This window comes from Protopterus annectens, chromosome 7.part0 (assembly GCF_019279795.1).
Source record: "Protopterus annectens isolate FY-2018-M chromosome 7.part0, PAN1.0, whole genome shotgun sequence".
Lineage (NCBI taxonomy): Eukaryota > Metazoa > Chordata > Ceratodontiformes > Protopteridae > Protopterus > Protopterus annectens.
Window position 1 is genome coordinate 782,978,875 of NC_056739.1, and position 21,133 is coordinate 783,000,007.

General features: G+C 46.3%; 1 protein-coding gene across 1 annotated transcript in view; it reads left to right on the forward strand.

Annotated features, from left to right (window-relative positions):
• The window catches only part of GIGYF1 (GRB10 interacting GYF protein 1), a gene marked incomplete in the record, with an annotated part of 2,892,461 nt that overhangs the window by 556,581 nt on the left and 2,314,747 nt on the right, over window positions 1-21,133 (forward strand). The window contains 1 exon segment of the mRNA XM_044077309.1: window positions 643-738. Coding sequence (XP_043933244.1) covers window positions 643-738 — 96 coding nt within the window.

Consider the following 21,133-nt stretch of genomic DNA (forward strand, 5'->3'; position numbering starts at 1 on the left):
AGACAAGGAATCATAATAGCTTAGAAGTTACCACTTGGCCTTCTCTTCCCCTTTCTGTGTCCTGAAAAGTCTTTGGTTTGACATTTCTTAGCATAATGAACATTCAAGAAGTAAAATGATCAAACCCCAGAAGAAAAGTGGAATCCAGAGAACTAAGTACTTTCTTTTTATTGCTAAATTTAGTACCAGTGAAGTCCAAAAAATTGAGTCTGCACCATTGGAAACTTCTACGACGATTGTCAGTCTGATTTGATGATGGTGTGAGCATACCATTTTGCTAACCCTTTTTGTTGTAGACTTTTTCTCTCATGTGCTTTTAACTTAAGTTGCATACACTGCAGTCACTCAAAAATGTAATCTCCCCCCCAGTAAGTTTTAAAGAGTCTTTTGCTTTGCTGATGGCAGTGTGTGTGTGTGTTTTTTTTAACTTGTGGAAATCTCTGCCTCATGCTTTTTGGACCCATCCTCAAGGAGGAAAAGGTATCCAGTCTTGTAGCAGCTATGCAAGTTCCCATAGTGGATTTCTGTTAAACAGTCCCCTGTAAGATGCCTTTAACTCAGTCTACCTTTTGCTGCCATATGAAGTTTTTGTAAGGTGTATTGATTAGCCTATCTTAATGGCTATATGCTTTGTGCCAGCAGGTCCCAGAGGAAATGCAAGATAAAGAGTTTGCTGCCATTGTTCAGGAGGAACCATTACAGCCTCTGGCATTGGTACCTTTAACAGAAGAAGAACAGGTCAGTTTCATTATTGCAAAGTTTATGCTTTTGTGCAGACTATTTAATACTGGCATCAGAATATTGTCTTGAAGGAGTTGAAGATTTTGAGGAGGAGAGTTTAAGCAATTGACTTTCAAAAGGGACTGTGTTTATATAAGCGCTTTTTTATGGTGGCAGTTTTAATGTGTTGACTTGTTTAGCAAGTGGTTTTTTTTCCAGGTACTTAACTGTATCACATTAGCAATGATTACCCAGAATTTTTCCGCTGACATGTTTTTAAGATGGGCTAATGTTAAGTAGAGGAATAGTGCCAGAAGTTCTGTGTATGGATCACTGATGCTGTAGGCTTAGCTGTATGGGTTATACCCTGCTAAAAAAAGTAACACTTGGCCACCTTCCAAAGCTTCAAGGCAATTTCCACATGCCCAAACAATTAATCTGAAGTAGTTAACTTCATTTGTGCAGCAACCTATGGGAATCTGATCCGACCTGGGATCCGAGCCGGCAGTTTTCAACAGCTCCTCCCCCTACCCACAATCCCCTGCCAACCCTGACTGACCTCAGATCTAGTTTGCCGCGGTTTACTTCAGCAGCTTGATCCCTAGTTCCAGGCGTTTGTCGTCCAGTTTGTGAGAAAAGTTTAACTTTTCTACCCCTTTTCTTTAACTCTTGGTGAGACAGTTTTTTCAGGTCCCTTTATCTCTTAGAACCCTCTTAGTTTAATTTATTTTGTTCCATATTCTAACCTCCCCCTTCCTTCGTGGTTCCGTCAGGGTTGTGTGTTTGGGGCCTAGTGTGTGTGGTTTTACGTTCTAGTATGTCTGAGGCCCCAAAGTTAGTGTTTTCTAAGTGCACCGAGTGTGGCCATAAGCTGTCCCCAGCAGATGGCCACATTCGGTGTGTGTTGTGCCTTGAGGTTGAGCACCTGTCCTCTGGTTGTACCATCTGTACAGCGTTCAACCCCAGGGCACTCAAGGACTGGAGGTCTAAGCTGATTCTGGAGGGTCTTCTGCCCCCCGGACTCGGCTTCTACCTCCTGTCCTCCCGTGGCTCCTGCTGCGGCGGCTGCCACTCCTGCTTCCGCCCCCCCGGCCGGGACTCAACCTCCCACCTTAGGCCCGGAGGAGAGGGAGGCTAGGAAAGAAAGGAGGAAGGAGAAGCACCACAAGCGGCGGGCCGAGGCCTCGCTTGCCCCGGCTAAGCGATTTTCTCCCTCCAGGACTTCTGGGTCGTCTCCTTCTCGGATCCGATCCCCGTGCTTTTCACCGGGTCTTGAGGAGGAGGAGACCCGATCTCTCTCTCTCTCGAGGTCATCGAGGCGACACCCCCGCCCCGCCTCGGTGGCCTCGTCGAGATCTACCCGAAGTCTCACTGATGCAGATTTGGACCGGATGATGAGAAGATTCCTCCAGGCCCAACTCCAGATGGGAGAGCTCGACCCCCTTCTTTGCCCCGATAGCTCCTTCTCCGTCCCGTTTCCCGGGTTCGGAGTTTTCGGAGCTGGGCAGTCTTGGAGCCGTGGGCGTGTCGGCGCCGATAGTCTCGGGTACTTCGGCGCCGACACTTTACTCGAGTCTGTCGGATCCAAGCCCTCTGAGCCGAGGGCTGAGCTTCGGATCCGGCAGTATCGGTATGTCTTCGGCTCCGTCCAGGTCGGAGCATGCTGGCCCGTCGGATCTGATCGCTTCGGCTCCGATCCGTCCGTCGGATCCGAGTGAGGGTCTGCTTTTGGATCCCAGAGAGAGTAGCTCTCCCTCGACATTCGACATTGTGGAGAGGGCTCTGTCGAGGGATTCCAGGCCCCCGGCCCTTGCCACGGCTCCACCCTGCACTCCTTCTCTGTTGGGTCTGACTTCCGTCACCCGGCCCCAGGGACAGCCTGCTTTGACGTCCCAGGTAGTTCCATTGGAACAAGACGTTGCCGGTGAGACCTCCTCGGACAGCCCCCTGAGGAGGCTCCTCACAAGCGAAGGTGCAAGAGGAGGCACCTGGACTCCCCCAAGTCCTTGACTGAGGACATGGATTTGGAGGAAGAGGAAAGCTCCCCAAGATCACCCCCGAAGATGTTTCATTTGGTGACATCATGGAGATGCTCAGAATAAGGGGGGGGGGGTGGTTTGCCCCAAAGCCTACCTCGGACGAATCCGTGTTCTTGGAGGCGTTTGAAGCAGACCAGTCTACCTCTTGGGTGTCCTCTCCGGCCGACCCCCTGGTAGACTTGATTACTACCAGGGGCGTGGAAGGAGCCGGACACTGTGGAGCCAGTCCCCAAGCGCCCGGACAAGATTCTCAGCCCATCCTCTGACAAATCCCACTGGAGCAAGGGTCCCCCCTGTAGATGCCATGTTGGTGGCAGCGGCCACCTAGAGGGAACTTGCTCAGGAGATTCCCTCGGTTCATCCCCCGAGCAAGGAGTCTCGGTCGATGGACCGCCTAGGGAAGCGGGTGTTTAGTTTGGCTACCTTCTCTGTAAGGTCGCTGAACTACATGGCACATGTGCTCCGACTGCAGCGGGACCTTATCAAAGAGTACGTTGCATCCCCCCCCCCCCCCCCGAGTCCATATCGGCGGAGGACAAACAATTGCACTCCACCCGGATGGCCACTGTATGTTCCATATCTAACACCTCTATGCGGCTACTGTTTCATGCCATGGAAGGAGCTGCTAGAGCCAGCGGAGCGGGCCTCATCATGAGACGTCAGGCCTGGCTTCGGCACTGTGATTTCGTGGAATCCTTTAAGGCGTCTTTCACTAATGCCCCTTTTGATGGTTCTGCCCTCTTCGGCAAAACCGTGCGAGATACCTTGGTCTAGAGCGAAAAGGACGGGAAGACGTCTGCCGTCTGAGTCCGCTTCTCTGCTCCCCAGAGGTCCTTCTCTAAGAACCAAAAGGGACAGAAGAAGATGTGGTTCCGGAAGTCGCAACAGTCCCGTCCCGCTCCGGACTCCCAGCCCTTCCGCGGCAGAGGAGGGCAGGGTCGACGCCGCCCTTGAGGCAGAGGGGGTCCGCGGAACTTTGGATCCAGAGAACCCTTCTCGGACCAACCCACGCAACACCCCCTGAGGGATTGCCCGACTGCTCCACTCTGGAGGCAGTCGGGGGGCGTTTCTCGAAGCACCCAGCAGCTTGGGAGTCCATCACGACAGACCGCTGGGTGCTTCGCATCATATCCAGAGGATATCAGATCCCCTTTTCTCGATACCCACGCAGTCCCAGATACCTCCCCGATGTCCCACCCGATCAGAGGGAGGCCGCAGCAATGGAAATCCAACATTTGCTGGAAAAGAGAGCCATCCAACACGTCCCCCCAGACCAGTGCGGGTCCGGGTTTTACTCCAGGTTCTTCTTGGTGCCAAAAAAGATGGGGGACTTGAGACCCATCCTCAACCTGTCTTCCCTGAATCTGTCAGTAACCAAAGAGAAGTTCCGCATGGTCACTCTTCAATCCATTCTCCCCCTTTTGCGGGAGAACTATTGGATGTGCTCTATAGACCTCAAGGATGCGTACTACTACATTCTGATGGACAGGCGATCCAGGAGGTTCCTCCGATGTCCTCCAAGGATGCATCTGCAGTCCTTACAAATGGGTTGTCCTGTCGTCAGGCAGCCCTTCGGTCGGCCGGATTCCAAAGTCTGGGTCTGGCCTCGGCTGGTGTCGCACTTCACCCGACGTCATCTCTGCTGGTCTTCGGGTATAAAGGCATCAGCCGACGCCATTTTCCTCAGTCTTTCTTGCCGCGTGGCGCCCGAAGCTGTTCGCAAGTGCTGGTCGGTCAGATCCAGAGATTACTACTACCGAATACTACTTCGAAGACTTCTAAAAAGCTAAGTACCCCGTTGGGGACTCTTTCTTGCCTCACCCGATGTCAGAAAAAGTGAATAACTGTTTAACTTGTGGGAAACAAATACCTCATAAAGATTTCCACTCTTACTGCTTACCTTGTTTAGGCCCAGACCACGACGTAGCAGCTTGTTTAGCCTGTGCTTCCTTCAACCGACGAACGCTTAGGCGTCGGTCGGAGTTTGCTGAACAGTTTTTCGGCTCAGATTTTGCGTACATTATGCCGTCGGATCCCCCGACTTCTCAAATTGTTAAAAAACGCAAAGAAAAGGACCGACACTCGCGGTCCGTGGTTTCGGCCGAAACCACGGTTAAGCAAACTGCGAGTGTCTCGGTTTCGGCAGAAACCGAGCAAACGGGTCAATCTACAGCCGAATCCATGACTACTACCGAGGCCCCTTCTACCCTAGTTGAATCGGCCTCTGAAGTTTTGCCTACTAATGTGGTTTCTCCAGAATTATCGGACACCATCCCTTTGGATGTCTCTACCCCAGCACGTGGTGCTGCTAGGCCTCCTGCAGCCATGTCTATAAAGGCCTTTACCAGGGCTAAAGCAGCCAAAACTGTTAAGTCTGTGCCTGTTAAGCCCCCCTCTCACAGGCCCAGTTCCAGTTCCCAAATGCTTACTCTGGCAGAGGATCTCATCTCTTTAATAAGGGGATCCCAATCTCACCCAGACAGGGCCTCTCAACCTCCAGAAAAGAGACCCAGAGCAGAGCCCCCTGAGCCAGTGTCCTCAGATGACTCTTCTGATGATACAGACAATACAGACCATCCAGAGGCTCCTTTTTCTACTTATGAAGATTCCGATGCTGAAGAATCTATTCCTTCTGCCTCTCCACCAGAGGAATTTTCCTTTGGGGAAACCTTACATGCCATGAGAGAGCAATTCCAATGGCAGGGACAAGATTTCTCAGATTCAAGAAAAAGGCTTAGGACATTTTTACACTTACCGCAACATAGGCCCTTAGCTATACCTCCAGTTCTTCCTGTTGTGGATGATGCATTTAATGATGTTTGCACTGCTCCTGATACTTTACCTCCAGCCCCTGCCAAGCCCGATAGGTTTTACAGGGTACCGGACACTCATCACCACTTATACAAGGCTCCTTTTGCAGATCCTGAGACTATCTCCCAGGGGCCTAAGGCAGTAGCTTCGACCTCAGCGAAAAACCCTCTCCCTTCTGAAAGGGAATCCAGGTCCTTAGAGAGATACACCTCTGCTACTCTCTCAGCTAGAGCTTTGAACTGTCAGTTTCATATGATCCAATACCAAGAGTTTATGCTTGATCAGTTAACTAAGAAACTGTCCTCTGATGATTCCTTAGATAAGAAATATGTTCTAGAAATGGTGAATAACATTCAGCAGGTTAGTAACCATTCTTTAAAATGTGGCTATGATGCACTGGAGGCTTCATTTAGATCAGCCATGACTGGCACAGTTATAAGAAGGCATGCATGGTTGAAAGAACAGGTCTTGCCGGATCATGTTAAAGCAAAGCTATTAGATGCTCCTATGGATAAGGTCAGTCTATTTGGTTCTCCTGCCCAACAAGTAATGAAGAAAATGGAAGAGAAGGCAAAATCTGTACAAACAGTTAAAGATTTCCTACAGGTTCAGCCCCCAAGGTTTAGCAGGAACTGGCCTTCCAAAAATTGGTCCTTTCCAGACTCCTCTAAAACTCAGAGAGGCAGGAATAGACGTTCCAGAGGCAGAAATCAGTCCAGAGGAGGTGCCTACAGGGGACGCCAGTGGCAAGGCAATAACCAACGAGGCACAGATACAACCACTACCACTGCAACAGGACAATCACAGTGACTTGGCTCTCACACCACCTACCAGGGAACAAATATCAGCACCCTTAGGCGGAAAGTTAGCCTTATTTTCAAAAAACTGGCACTATATCACAAGAGACAAGTGGATTTTGCAAACTATAGACCAAGGCTACAGGTTTCATTTCCACACCTTACCAGTAAAAAGAGGAATGCCAAACCTACCACCAAATCAAAAGACAGAAGCTCTAAAACAAATAGCTCAACTAACAAAGATGAGAGCTGTGGAAAGGGTACCACCTACAGAACAGGGCAAGGGATTTTACTCCAGACTCTTCCTAGTACCAAGAAAAGAGAAAAGTTGGAGACCTATTCTCGACCTGTCCGCCTTAAACACATTCATCATTGTTCCAAAATTCAAAATGCTGACCCTACAGCAACTTTTTCCCATGCTGGGCAAGGAGTTTTGGCTGGTAACTCTAGATCTCAAGGAGGCATACCTGCACGTCCCCATACGACCAAATTGCAGAAGATACCTCAGATTTTTTGCAGGATCAGAGCATTATCAATTCTCAGCATTGCCCTTTGGCTTATCTACTGCGCCCAGAGTGTTCACGAAATGCCTGGCATCAGTAATCGCTCATTGCAGGCTTCAGGGAATCCAAATTTATCCATACCTGGACGACTGCCTGATACAAGCGGACAACAAAAGCAAGCTGACACAAGACTTACAAAGAGTCATTTGCTTACTACAAGCCCTGGGATACACAGTCAATTTAAAAAAGTCAAGACTGATACCATCCCAAACAAGAACATTCTTGGGTGCAGAATTGGACACAGTAAAACAGATGGCATTCCTAATTGCAGAAAAACAAGAACAACTTCCTCTTTACTTCTTGGCATTAACAAAGCAGAACAAACTAACAGCAAGGAAAGTACTGCAGGCCTTGGGCTTCATGGCATCCTGCATAATCCTGGTCCCCCATGCCAGACTGCATATGAGAAAGTTACAGTGGTACCTAAAGAATTTATGGTCTCAACACAGGGCACAGCTTGGAAACCGAAATACCACTAATCCCATGCCTGAAACAAGAGTTCCTATGGTGGGCTCAGGCATGCCAGTCAAACCCAGGTTTGTCCTTCCACAACATTCAAACAAGCCAAACCATCACAACGGACACCTCAGATCTCGGTTGGGGGGCCCACATGCTGGACAAGTGCATTCAAGGCTTATGGACTCCAGATCAGCTGCACCTGCACATAAATCAAAAAGAAATGCTGGCAGTAAAACTAGCAATCCAGAATTTCGGACCATTCCTCAAAGAAGGCCAATTGATGATAAGGACAGACAACACCACAGTCATGTGGTACATCAACAAACAGGGAGGCACTCATTCATACCCCCTATGCCGAATGGCTCTGGACCTATGGAATATGGCTCTGAGCTACAACATTCAGTTACAGGCAATATTTGTACCGGGAAAAGAAAACATCCTAGCAGACATGTTAAGCAGAACTACCTCGGATGCTCACGAATGGATGCTACACCCGGACATCTTCAAGGCCATCACAAAGAGATGGGGAAGGCCACATATAGACCTATTCGCATTCCCACTCAATCACCAGCTCAAGAAATTCTGCACAAGGACATACCATCCACTTGGAAGGTGGACTCTCTATCCTTCAGTTGGAAAGGCCTGACAGCATATGCATTTCCACCCCTTCCTTTGATGCACAAGGTACTACTGAAAATCAAAGAGGAACGTCCAAGGATAATTCTGATAGCTCCAAATTGGCCAAGACAACATTGGTACCCATTGCTGAGGAGCATGTCTCGGGGGGGGAAACGTGGACACTGCCCCTGATTCCTTTGATGTTAACTCAGAGCGACTACAGCATCCTGCATCCAAACCTGAGAACTCTGCAACTGACTGCCTGGAACATTACATAAGAGCAACTAACCCAGATTTATCCCAAAGGGTTAAAGACATTATCCTTGAGGCCCGCAGACCTTCAACAAGAAGGAACTATGCAGGAAAATGGAAAAGGTTTGTCATTTGGAGTACTGAAAGAGGGAAAGATGTGTCAAAGGTAGATATTGCCAACATCCTGGAGTATTTGGCAGAGCTTCTCCATACAGGCCTGTCCTATTCCTCCATCAAAATACATGCATCAGCTATTTCTGCAGAATACAGCTTAGATCCCCCTGTCTTCTCACATCCTCTACTCAGGCAGTTCCTGAGATGAATTAAGAATGTAAAACCTCCTAGGAAACCACCATTACCAGCATGGGACTTGAACTTTGTGCTAGAAAAATTGACACTCCCTCCATTCGAACCAGCAGCAACAGCAGATCTTCAACACCTATCCTGGAAAACTGCTTTCCTACTGGCAATTACTTCAGCAAGAAGGGTTTCAGAACTACAAGCTTTAATGGCAGTACAACCCTTCCTAATCTTCCATCAAGATAGAGTATCCATGAGAACTAATCCTACATTTATGCCTAAGGTGGTATCCAGAGTGTCTCTAAACCAGGCTATCCAACTACCTACCTTCTTTCCCAATCCACAGAACAGAGGGGAAAGACTGCTGCATACCTTGGATGTACATAGACAGTTGCGCTACTATCTGGACAGAACCAAGGGCAATAGAAAAACTGACCAGCTTCTAGTAGCTTATGCAGCAGGAAGGGAAGGAAAAGCAATTTCCAAACAGACAATCTCCAAGTGGATAGGAAATTGCATAAGATTCTGTTACTCCAACCATGGAAAGCAAATTCCACAGAACATAAGGCCTCATTCTACAAGGGCTACAGCCACTACCACAGCTTTCTTACAAGGAGTGGCTACCAAGGACATTATTGAGGCGGCTACTTGGACCTCCGTGCATACATTTGCCAAGCATTATAACTTACCTCTATACTCTAGATCCCGAGCAGGGTTTGCCACTGCTGTTTTGCAAGGGATCCTAACTACACCATAATTCTTTTTCCTCCTCCCCTAGTTTGGCTATGGTATTCTACCCATTTGTAAGGACTGCAGATGCATCCTTGAAGGACATAGTACAGTTTTGTACCTACCATAAATGTAGATGTCCGAACAGGATAGCATCTGCTGTCAGGATTACCCACCCTCCTTCCCCTCTGTGGTACTCCTAGGGTATTTGCCCACCTAATAGCTAGCTGGGGATCTCTTATGGTGTATTTGTTTGTATATATGTACATACATGCTTATTTTTTGTGTTTGCCTTCTACCTTTTTGGAAACATTGGCATTTACCCAAAAATTTAGCTATCCAAGAGGGCAACTGGCATCTGGGGCAAGAAACACTGAGGAAAATGGCGTCGGCTGATGCCTTTATACTCGAAGATCAGCAGAGATGACGTCGGGTGAAGTGCGACACCAGCCGAGGCCAGACCCAGACTTTGGAATCCGGCCGACCGAAGGGCTGCCTGACGACAGGACAACCCATTTGTAAGGACTGCAGATGCTATCCTGTTCGGACATCTACATTTATGGTAGGTACAAAACTGTACTTTTCCGGCTAGGAGCCAGTCATTTCCAATTTAGGGTCCTCCCCTTTGGTCTCACCACAGCCCCCAGGGTGTTCACCAAAGTGTTAGCAGTGATAGCGGCCCACCTGAGGCTCCAGGGAATTCAGGTCTTCTCGTACCTGGACGACTGGCTCCTGACCGCCCCGACGAGGCATCTACTCTGTGCAGCCAGAAACTACTTTCTTCGTCTAGCTCCCCGGCTGGGGATCACTATCAACATAGAGAATTCGTTTCTTATTCCGACTCAAACCATAGACTTCATAGGGGCCAGGTTAGACACAAACAAACTCCTAGCTTTCTTGACCACAGACCGGCTACTAACCGTGAGGCTACATGTGCAGGCCATTCTGCAATCTCCAGCTCCCCCGGCGGAATTGGTCCTGAGGGCTCTTGGCTCGATGGCGGCAGCAATCAACCTATTGCCAATGGCACGTTTGAACATGAGGGTCTTACAATGGACCCTTCAGGTCCAGTGGTCCTTTCTTCACTATCCTCTGAGCAATCCCGTTCCCCTCAGCAGGGCTTGCAAGAGGGCCCTCTTACGGTGGCTCCAATCTCCAGACCTCCAGCAAGGCCGCCCCTTTTCTATGACCCCTCCACTAGCCATGGTGACCACGGACACCTCCCGCCTCGGGTGGGGGGGGGCATTGTTTGGGCAGGACAGTCCAAGGCACGGGGGACCTCACGGAGACCTCACTGCATATCAACGTCTTGGAGATGAGGGCAGTGCTGTTAGCGTTGCAAGCACTTCAGGACCTTCTTCTGTAGGAGTGATTGCGATTCAGACGGACAATGTCTGTTGTCTAGTACATCAACAAACGGGGGAACCAGGTCTTACCCACTCTGTCGAGAGGCCATGAGGGTGTGGGAATGGGCGATCTCCACCAACCGCTTTCTCATGGCAATGCACATTCCGGCACGGTCCAACATCCTAGCGGACAAACTAAGTCGCACCATCCTGTTACCATACGAGTGGTCTCTGAATCCCGAGATAGCGAATCGGATTTTCACCAAATGGGGTCAACCCTGTTCCGATCTTTTTGCCTCTCCCTCGAACACAAAACGTTACGACTACTTCGCTCTCATTTCCCCCTCCGGGGAACCCCTGAGAGACGCTCTGGTGCATGCTTGGCCTCCCGGTCTTCTTTATGCTTACCCTCCTCTTCCTGTGATGCTGAAGTTTCTTCCGAAAGCCAGTCGGTTGGGGAGCAGGATTATCCTCATTGCCCCGTTTTCGCCTCGTCAAACCTGGTTCCCTTACCTTTGGTCTCATCTGGTGAATCCTTCTTGGATTCTGGATCCCCGTCAGGATCTAATATCCCACCCCCTAGATCTCCCCGTCCCGAACCTGGACAACCTCAAGCTCACAGCTTGGCTGCTCCAGTTCCACGCGTAGCTAGGACTCCCGGTATCTCTTCCCCAGTTAAAACTATTCTAGCAGCAGCGCACAAGCCTTCTACTAGAAAGATCTATAGCAGCAAATAGAAATGTTTCTCCATTTGGGCGGCGCACAAAAATTTGGATCCTTTTTACAGCTCCTTTGCCTGCTGTATTAGACTTTGCCAGGACTGTTTCATCAGGAGGCTAGCTCCTCCACAGTCAAGGTTCAACTAGCAGCTATCTCTCATTATCACGTGGGAAATGAACTGGGCCCTTTGATCACTATGAAATTGTGTAAGACCTTTTTGAAGGGCACCTTTCTGCTCAGACCTCCAGTGAAGGATGTATTCCCTCCTTGGGATTTAACGCTGGTGCTGCAGGCCTTGACAGCTCCCCCGTTTGAGCCTGCAGCTTCAGTAGATCTTAAATTCTTGTGATGGAAAACTGCCTTTCTTGTCGCTTTCACCTCGGCTCGAAGGGTCTCTGAGCTACAGGCCCTCTGTGTAAAACCCCCATACTTGACCTTTCACAAGGATAGAGTTTACCTCAGGACCAATCCCTCTTTTCTTCCCAAGGTTGCCTCTGAGTCAAATATTAACCAGTCCATCAACCTGCCGGTATTTTTTCCTAATTACCATAACAAAGGGGAATACAAATTACACTCATTGGATGTGCATAGACAACTTCGCTTCTACATCCACAGGACATCTGGTCATAGGAAATCCGACCAGTTGTTCGTCTCCTTTGTCAAATTTAACTTGGGTAAATCTGTGTCTAAAGTCACACTGTCTAGATTGATTTCACAGTGTATCCTTTTAGCATATGAAAGTTCGGGCAGGCCCGCACCTCAGGGAGTCCATGCCCACTCTACTCGATCTATGTCTACTTCTGCGGCTTTTAGAGAGAGTTTCTTTGGATGATATTTGCTCGGCAGCCACTTGGGCCTCATCTCATACCTTTATCAATCACTATAGATTGGACATTATCTCCAGAGGGAGAGCATCCTTTGGCTCTGCAGTTCTCCGGAACATCCTTCCATGAAGACTGCCCAAGATTGAGGTAGCTGGGGACTCTGTCCCATAGGTTGCTGCACAAATGAAGTTAACTACTTCAGATTAAGAAGTTATGTACTCACCATAACGTTCCATCTGAGTAGGTAAACTTAATTTGTCAGCAACCGTCCCTCCCTCCTGCCCCCTCACTTGCGAATGTCTTCATACTCAGGTCCATGGGTTTTACACACTTTATCTTGAGAATAATAATCTTATAGCAGTTTCTGCTGTTGGGCAAACTTGATCTGAGGTCAGTCAGGGTTGGCAGGGGATTATGGGTAGGGGGAGGAGCTTGGAGCTCGGATCTAAGGCTGTTGAAAACTGCCGGCTCGGATCCGAGGTCAGATCCGATTCCCATAGGTTGCTGACAAATTAAGTTTACCTACTCAGATGGAACTTTATGGTGATCACATAACTTCTTAGTCGGGTTTAGCTGAGCTCACTGAAAAACTAGGTTTGTGTTTTGTGTACCAAACCCTTCAGAGCTTTCCTCCTCTTGGTGTCTTTCAAGGATCAATGGTTGTCTAATACTTTGTGCAGATAAATTCTCTATATGCCTTGGGGTGGGGGGGGGGGGGCATTCCACTTTACATATTAGATAGAAATTGTGTATGTAGAATATTGATTTTTAAAAGTTTCTGCCTAGCCAGAAAATTCTGACTAGCCCTGGGGAGGCTTTTCCTGCCAAAAGTGAATTGATTTGTTCTGTAATTCCTGACAAAAAAAAATGTACTTTTCCTCCTGTCAGCTCAGGGTTTAGTTCAGATATTGAACATGTAAGAGAGTGTTCATTTTCTGAAGAGATTCAAGATTTTGACCTGCAAAGTTGCTGTGAAGGGACAGATTTGTTGTCTCAGGTTTCAGATTTAGTTTGAGACGTGTGACTTTAGCCAGCCCCTTTAAAAGGATTCTCTTTGTCTGAAGCTACTTCTCAATGAATGAGTTATTTTAGTGGGAAAATGTTTATCAGTCTGTAAAAGTACTATGATTTATTACGACTGGATTTCCAGAACCTATCCCATTCCTCTTGTTCTTTCAGCATTGGGGAATGTTTTTGTCAGATGGACACAGTTCTTTGAACAGAGTGGCATTCTCTCTCCCTTCTCTCAGGACTGACAAGAGTCTCTCTCTTCCCCGCCAGGGCAGGAACAACTGCACATGATGTTTCTTAGTCCATGGTAGCTGTAGGGATTCTACCAGTAACCTAAGGAAAAAGATGAGTGGTTGAGGGAGCCAGTTTTGGCCGCAGCCATCAGCCACCTGCGGCTGAGGCATTATATTAGCCTGTTTTGGTGGCAAAGTCAGACAGTTTTCTTCTTTTTGTGACGAAGAATGAAGAACCGCAGAACTGGTAGATTATTCCATGGTTAAGCCAGTAGAGGTTCCAGATTCCTGGTGAAGCTAGGCAACAGTGGTCTGTAAAAACGGGTATGTTGTAAAACAAAAAATCACTTTACACATTTATCTCGGCCCCCAAAAGTAAAATAACACTACTGTTATCACAGAAAAATAATTTAAGGTTAGTTTCGACAATTTTCTACTACAAAAGATAAAAATGCAATGCTTCCATTTTGTGTGCTCAAAAGTCACATGGCAGACATTAAAAGCACTTGCTTTATCTAAAGAACTTCAAGCTAATGTTACATTTTCTGAGATAAAAAGTAAAGTAGTATTTTTTTTTTTAATCTTGAAAGGAACGTAATTGCCTAGCAGTGGACCTGCGTTGTTTAACTAGATCCTCAAAAGCTCGCAGAATAGCATTCTCTTTAGTGGCAGGAAGGCTCTGAAGGGCTTGGTTTCCAAATATGAGTTTCTCAGCCCAACTCGAGCTGTGTGTGGGTGGAAGATGCCACGAAAACTTTGGAAGCTGACCGTACTTTATATCTCTAGCAAGATATAACCTATGTAACTTAGTCTACTGCAGCAGTGATCCATATGAAGAACATTTTCATTTTTCACTGCACCAAATGCACTCCTTCCCTTAATTTTCAGTTACACTTCTGATATATTGCAGCTTTATGATGTGTTTTATCCATATTTTTAAATTCATAATCTGTCAGTCTTTGATGTTATACAATACAAATGTCTTTGACACTGGACCTTACGTTCCCAACTTGTAATAGAAGAGATGCCCACCCAAAGCAAAATGAAGGTACCTTTTCTGTAGACCCTAATTGATGTGCTAAAAGGCAGCCCTTATGTTCACTTACACCCCTGAATGCAAAGTGTCACCCCTACCCCCTCGTCTGGAGCCAGATGTTCAAGTCCAAGTCACTCATGGAAGTCCAGAATGGGATAGATGTTACATATCCCCTTAAGGACGAGAAGAAAAGGGCAGGAATAAAACTCCCATCTGTATTCCAAAAAGAGATTATCTCTGCCGCCCCTTTCTGTGCAGTACCACCTGCTTAAGGACCTGTTCTGTGACCTCTGCCAATACAGCTTTATTTCTTATAAAATGTTCCTTCAGGGGTGGGGATGCTACAAATATGCAAGACATAACCTTCCATAATCGCATACAAAATCCACTAGTCCATGGTAGTGGCTGTCAACACCAGGAAAAGCTCGGAAAACCACTGTAACCCCCCAAACGGACATGTCAGGACTGATGCTTTAACATACGCAGACTTGCTCTTTTAGAAGTAGCTAGAAGGGAATGAATTCAAGTGATACTTTTACACCTTGCTGAATTTTGAGAGCACTTATTCCTCTTTTGGGATTGGATGTGAAGTGGGAAAAACAGAGGGCAGCAGTGTTTCAAAAGTGGTTTAAGTATGCTTAGTCTTCAAGATGTCCCTGATTGGCCCGAGAAATATAGCCAGGCAGTGCTTCCTCCTTGAAATGGGCATAGTGTTGTTTTTGAGCTGCTGTTTCAGTGGCAGCCTCAAACTTTTGAATGTCGGTGCTCAAAGTTGCAGACCAGGTCATAGCATTAGTATAATCAGAACTGCAACAGCTACATTGTAATGTGCTTTAAAAGCCAAAGGTAGTACTGTCTTAAGTCCTTATTGAACCCAATGTCAGGAGAGGCTAACAAGTTTTTCCACACCCTGTTTCACTAGGCAGGGCTTTACTTCAGTAGTGTGATAAGTTGTTAAGGGCTTTGAATTCTGATGCAGCATAAGATTACAGAGTCCTGCCACACCTGTCCAGACCATGATTCAGTCTGGTTGCAAAACAATATCTCTCTGCTACTTAAAATTGAAGAAATCATCCTGATGATAATACCATGTTGACAATTCATTCTGTTCAGCTAGAGGTCTGTGAAATGCATATGTCGTCTTTACAGCCAAACAATAGAGGCTGGCTGCTTCAGACTGCAGTAATGTCGTTGGTAGTCTCCCTGGTAGCATTACTTCTGCTTCTTGGAATTCAAACATCTGAGGATACATCCCGACCTTCTGTTTGCTGCTGAAACTGACTGCTTACTTTGCACATTGTAGGGTATGATCAGCATTGCTACATCAGTTCACTGCTGTGTTGTCTTTGGCATTTATTCCCCTGCTGGTACTTCACAGCATGGCTACAGTGGCCCAGCTGCAATACTTTGCATTTGTTTGCACTGAGTCTCCATTGCTGCCTTTCTTTCCACTTGACCAGCATTTTGAAGTCTTTCTGAATATCCTTCACCGTTGTACCTCCCTTTGAGTCATCAGCAAAAAAGGTTGGTCTCGTTTTTATAGGTTCATAGGTGTTTACTAGGCTAACGACCACAAGGGCCTTTTTAAGCCTAGCCATGCATCCCAAATCTCTGACAAGTTCTGATACCCTTTATAAGTGTAAGCATGGGCCTGGGAGATGAACCATTTATAGGTTACCTGTTTGCATCAGAGGCATGGGTGCCAAACCAGGGATGAATTTCCGGTTTTCCATCCAGCTGTCCAAGTTGCACTTGAATTGGATTAGGGAGGAACTCTGCTTCACATGGATGGGGAGCCTGTTCCATGGACAGAGTAGTCTCTGGGTTACATACTTATCTCTCCAGCAGGTCCTATTTATATCACAGGCAAGTTTTAAGTCTTTAGAACGGGTAATTCTGGTACTGTTTGTTTTGTGGACATGCAGAAAGTCCATCACAGTGGGGTTTGACAATGCCCTGTATGCCAGGCATAGATCTCCCCTCAAAAGCCTGTATGAAACCGAATACAGGGATAGAGCCTTGACGCAGTCTGCATAGGACATAATACTTATGCCCTGTAGTCTTTTAGTGAGGAACCTCTGTGGACGTTCCAGTTGCTGGATATGCCTAATTAGGTACAAACCAAAGGGGTATTGTACTCAATGATAGAGCTCCTTCCCTAAGGTATGTAAAATAGACAAATTGAACAGTACTGGATTTACAAACCACCCTTACTGTACTTAAACCACTTCTAATTCCCGACATTGTTTCTCACACCACAACCCTCATACCGTTCAACCTTGCAGTTCAGTTTCTTTACTGTTGGTCCTATTCCCAGCCCCATGCAGTTTTCTCATCACCCTACTGTGTGAGACCTTCAGAGGCCTTGATGAAGTTGAGGCAGACTGTTTAGTGGTGCTTCCCTGTCTGGGGGACTTCACCTTGTTGGGATCAAGCTGCTGTGATCCAGCAAACAGTGTGATGAATTCTTATAGTAAAGCAATTTAAACCATGTCCTGCTAACACCTATTATACAAAGTTGAATACAGGCCAAAAAAAAAAAAAAAAAAAAAAAAACTTGAGGGAGGCTTCACTTTCATATCTTTGTTGTAAACTACAGGCCTCAAACAGTGAAAATTGGTCCGCAGCAGTAGGGAAAAAACTATGTTCATCAGTCTGACTGCTGCATTAGTGTATGGGCTGCATCCTGCCAAAGATGTAGCAGTTGGTTAACGTTCAAAAAGCAGTCATCCCTTCCATATATGGTTTGGCTGCTTAACTCATTCACTCCGGAGCAGCTCAGAAAAAAACTGCCTGATGAATTCCACCATAGGAACAACAGTGCAGCCTGAGCTCATTTTCAGAAAATCCATTTGTAATACCGTACAGAAAACAAATATTCATAACTTTTAACTGTAAGAGCTAGACTAAAAATATAAATGGTGAACACTGACCTTTCCAACAGTGGTAAATGTTGATAGTGCATATCAAAGTCATTATTAAATCTTTGGCAAGGAATGTTGATATTGTGCATATTTTTAACCTTTTTGGAAAACCAAAGCTCGATATCTTGATTACTGTACCATGTAGACCAATACAATTTGCATTTAGTTTGTTAGTGTGAATGTCAGCTTTAAAATGATACCTTAACCATTACTGTGTGATGCTCCTTTATGGAGGTATTTACAGAAATATGATTAATAGAATATTTCTCATAATTGATAAAGCATAATATCTCATCACCTGTAACAGACAGAGCCTACATATCAATGCAGACGTTGTGTGTCTCAATTGTCGGCTTCAGAATGCTGCGTCATTTGTGTGATCACCATGTTCCCTTGCAAAGATATGGGCATAATAATGAGAAGTATTAGAAATGTATAATTTTCATAATTCTAGAAGACTAAACAAACTGTGATATCTGTATATGTGTAGAGTACACAGAGGATCATCGTGTTTCACTGTTGCAGTCATTACACTTGGGGTTATCCTGCTGGCAGGCTACCCGTAGTCGGCCTGAATTCTGAAGTCTAGGTCTGGCGTTGGTTGCTGTCACCTCTTTCCTGACGTCAGTGCACCAGGGGTATAAAAGATGCAGCCGATGCCATTTTCTTCAGTATTTCTTGCCGCGCGGTGCCCGAAGCAAAAGCAGTTCTCAAGTGCCGGTCGGCCGACTCCTGAGATTTTCAAAAACGAATTTCAGATCCGAAGTCTTCATTAAAGCTAAGTACCCTGTTGGGGAAACTTTTTTCTTGCTCCAGTCCGATGTCAGAAAAAGTTAATTGTATTTCTTGTGGGAAGTAAATACCTCATAAGGATTTTCATTCTTACTGTATTCCTTGCCTAGGCCCTGATCACAACGTTGCTAGCTGTCGGTTTTGTGCTAGATTTAACCAACGCACTATTAAGTGTTGGTACGATTTTGCTTTTCATTACTTTGGCCGAAGATTCAATTATATAATGCCGTCGGAACAGCCGACGACCGGAGTATATAAAAAGCGCAAGGAAAAAAGAAAGACAGGCATCCGAGGTCCAAAACAGATGAGGCTTCCGGTAAGCCAGTTGCCGGTTCTCAGTGAGGCGCTTTCGCAGCCCCTGGTGCCCGCTATCTCAGAGCCACAGGCCGCTGACTACTCCCATGTGGAGCCAGCTAGACCTCTGGATACTCAAGGTATTGGACACTCGGAAAATATTCCCTCAGATGGGTCCGGAGCCGCTGAGCAGGCATCGGCTTCTGAGGGTGTTTTCAGACCTACACAGTTGTATGTTAAGCCTACTTCAGCTTCCAAAGCAAAAACTAAAGCAGTTCTAAAGACAAAGAAACAAGTACAGCATTCTCCTGGACAGACAACCATACCTAAAAAACAGATGCTGAAAATGGCTGAAGACCTACTTACCTTAATCAGGGGTTCCCATCCCCCTCCTGACAAGAAGCCTAGGCAGGAGACAGAATATGAATCTTCAGATCAGGTTTCCATTTCCTCTGACTCCTCTTCTGAACAGGAATATTCTCTTCCTCCTTATGAGGATTCTGATGCTGAAGAATCTATCCCTTCAGCCTCACCGCCTGAGGATTATTCATTTGGGGAAACTCTGTATACCATGAGGGAGCACTTCCACTGGGAGAGCCAAGACTGCTCAGAATCTAAGAATAGGCTTAGAGATTTTCTTTTACTACAGCAGCACAGGCCTTTGGCTATTCCTCCTGTGTTAGACATTGTAGATTATGTATTTTCAGAGTCAGGACTTTCTCCTAACTCTTTACCTCCTGCCCCTGTTAAACTAGATAGATAATACAGGGTTCCAGATTCACATACATTTCTGTATAGAAACCCTGCTGCTGACCCAGAAACTATTTCTCAGGGTTCCCAAAGGGGTCAAGGCTTCTACTGCAAAAAACCCTGTCCCCTCTGACAGAGATTCAAGGTCGTTAGACAGATGGGGAAAAAAGGTTTACACTTCTGCTACTTTGGCTGTGAGGGCTTTAAATTGTTAATTTCATATGCTTAAATGTCAGTAATACTTAATGTCACTGTTAAAACAGAAAATGTTGTCAAATTCTGATTGTGCAGAAAATAAGGAAATGCAGGATTTATTGCATGCAACTGAACAAGTGGGAAAGCATACATTGCAATGTGTTTTTGATTATCTGGAGGCCCCTTGCAGGGCTGCAGTTATGGGTTCTGTCATTAGGAGGCATGCTTGGTTAAAGGAACAGAATCTGCCTGATCATGTTAAAGCAAGATTACTAGATGCTCCATTACAACATGATACCTTATTTGGTGTTAAAGCAGAGGAGGTGTTGAAGAAAATGGAGGACAAAGCGAAATCTATGCAAACAGTAAAGGATTTCTTACAGGTACAGCCACCCAGATTTAGCAGGAACTGGCCTACTAAGAATTGGTCCTTTCCAGTGTCAGGCCACAAAGAGGCAGATACAGACGCCCCAGAGGCAGATCCCAGTCCCAGGGCTCTTACAGGCCTAAACAGTGGGGCGCTTCTACCTCCAAAAGCAGAGAAGACAAATCTCAGCCATACAAGAAACAGTCCCAATGACTTTCATCTGCCAGCACCAGACACTTATCTTTTGGAAGCCCCCTTAGGGGGAAAACTAGCACTTTTTACTCAAAATTGGCACATGATCACCCAGGACAAATGGGTCTTGAATATAGTGTCCCAGGGCTACAGGTTCCACTTTCACACCCTGCCAAGGGCAAAAGGTATGCCAGACTTGCCACACAATCAAAGGGCAGAGGCACAAAAACAGGTTTCATCCCTCATGGACATGAGGGCCATTCAGCAAGTACCACAGCAAGAGCAGGGACAAGGATTTTACTTAAGACTTTTCTTGGTACTCAGAAAAGACAAAGCCTGGAGACCAATACTGGACCTGTCTATTCTAAATACATTTCTGGACATTCCAAAATTCAAAATGTTGACTCTGCAGCAGCTTCTGCCCATGCTGGGCAAGAAGGCTTGGCTTGTAACTTTGGACCTAAAAGAGGCATACCTGCATATTCTAGTCAGACAGTCTTGCAGAAGATACCTCAGATTCATAGCTGGCTCAATGCACTACCAATTCTCTGCACTGCTCTTTGGCTTATGTACTGCACCCAGGGTCTTCACAAAATGGCTGGCACCAGTAATTGCATTTTGCAGACAAAGAGGAATTCAAATATATCCTTACTTAGACGATTGCCTTATTCGAGCATCTGGCATTTGTAAAAAGATTGCTAATTTGCCTAGGGTACACAGTAAACGAAAAGAAATCAAAACTAGTACCCTCTCAAGAGATAATATTCCTGGGTGCAAGCTTAAATACAACTGCCCAGATGGCTTATCTCACACCAGACAGACAGCTGACTTCCTACTTCAAAATGTTGGCAACAAAGACACAGTTATCTGCAAGAAAAATTCTGCAGGCTTTGGGCTTCATGGCATCTTGCATTCTGCTAATTCCATATGCCAGACTGCATATGAGGAAACTACAATGGTATCTAAAAAGTGTTTGGACTCAACATTGTCACAGCCTGGAAACATGAATTACCCTCATCCCTTGCCTGTAACAGGAATTTCGATGACAGGCACAGGCCTGTCACCACAACAAGGGACAGGAATTCACTTTACCCACAGCCAGGCAAACACTAACAGATGCTTCAGATTATGCCTGGGGGGCCCACATGGCAGGAAAATGTA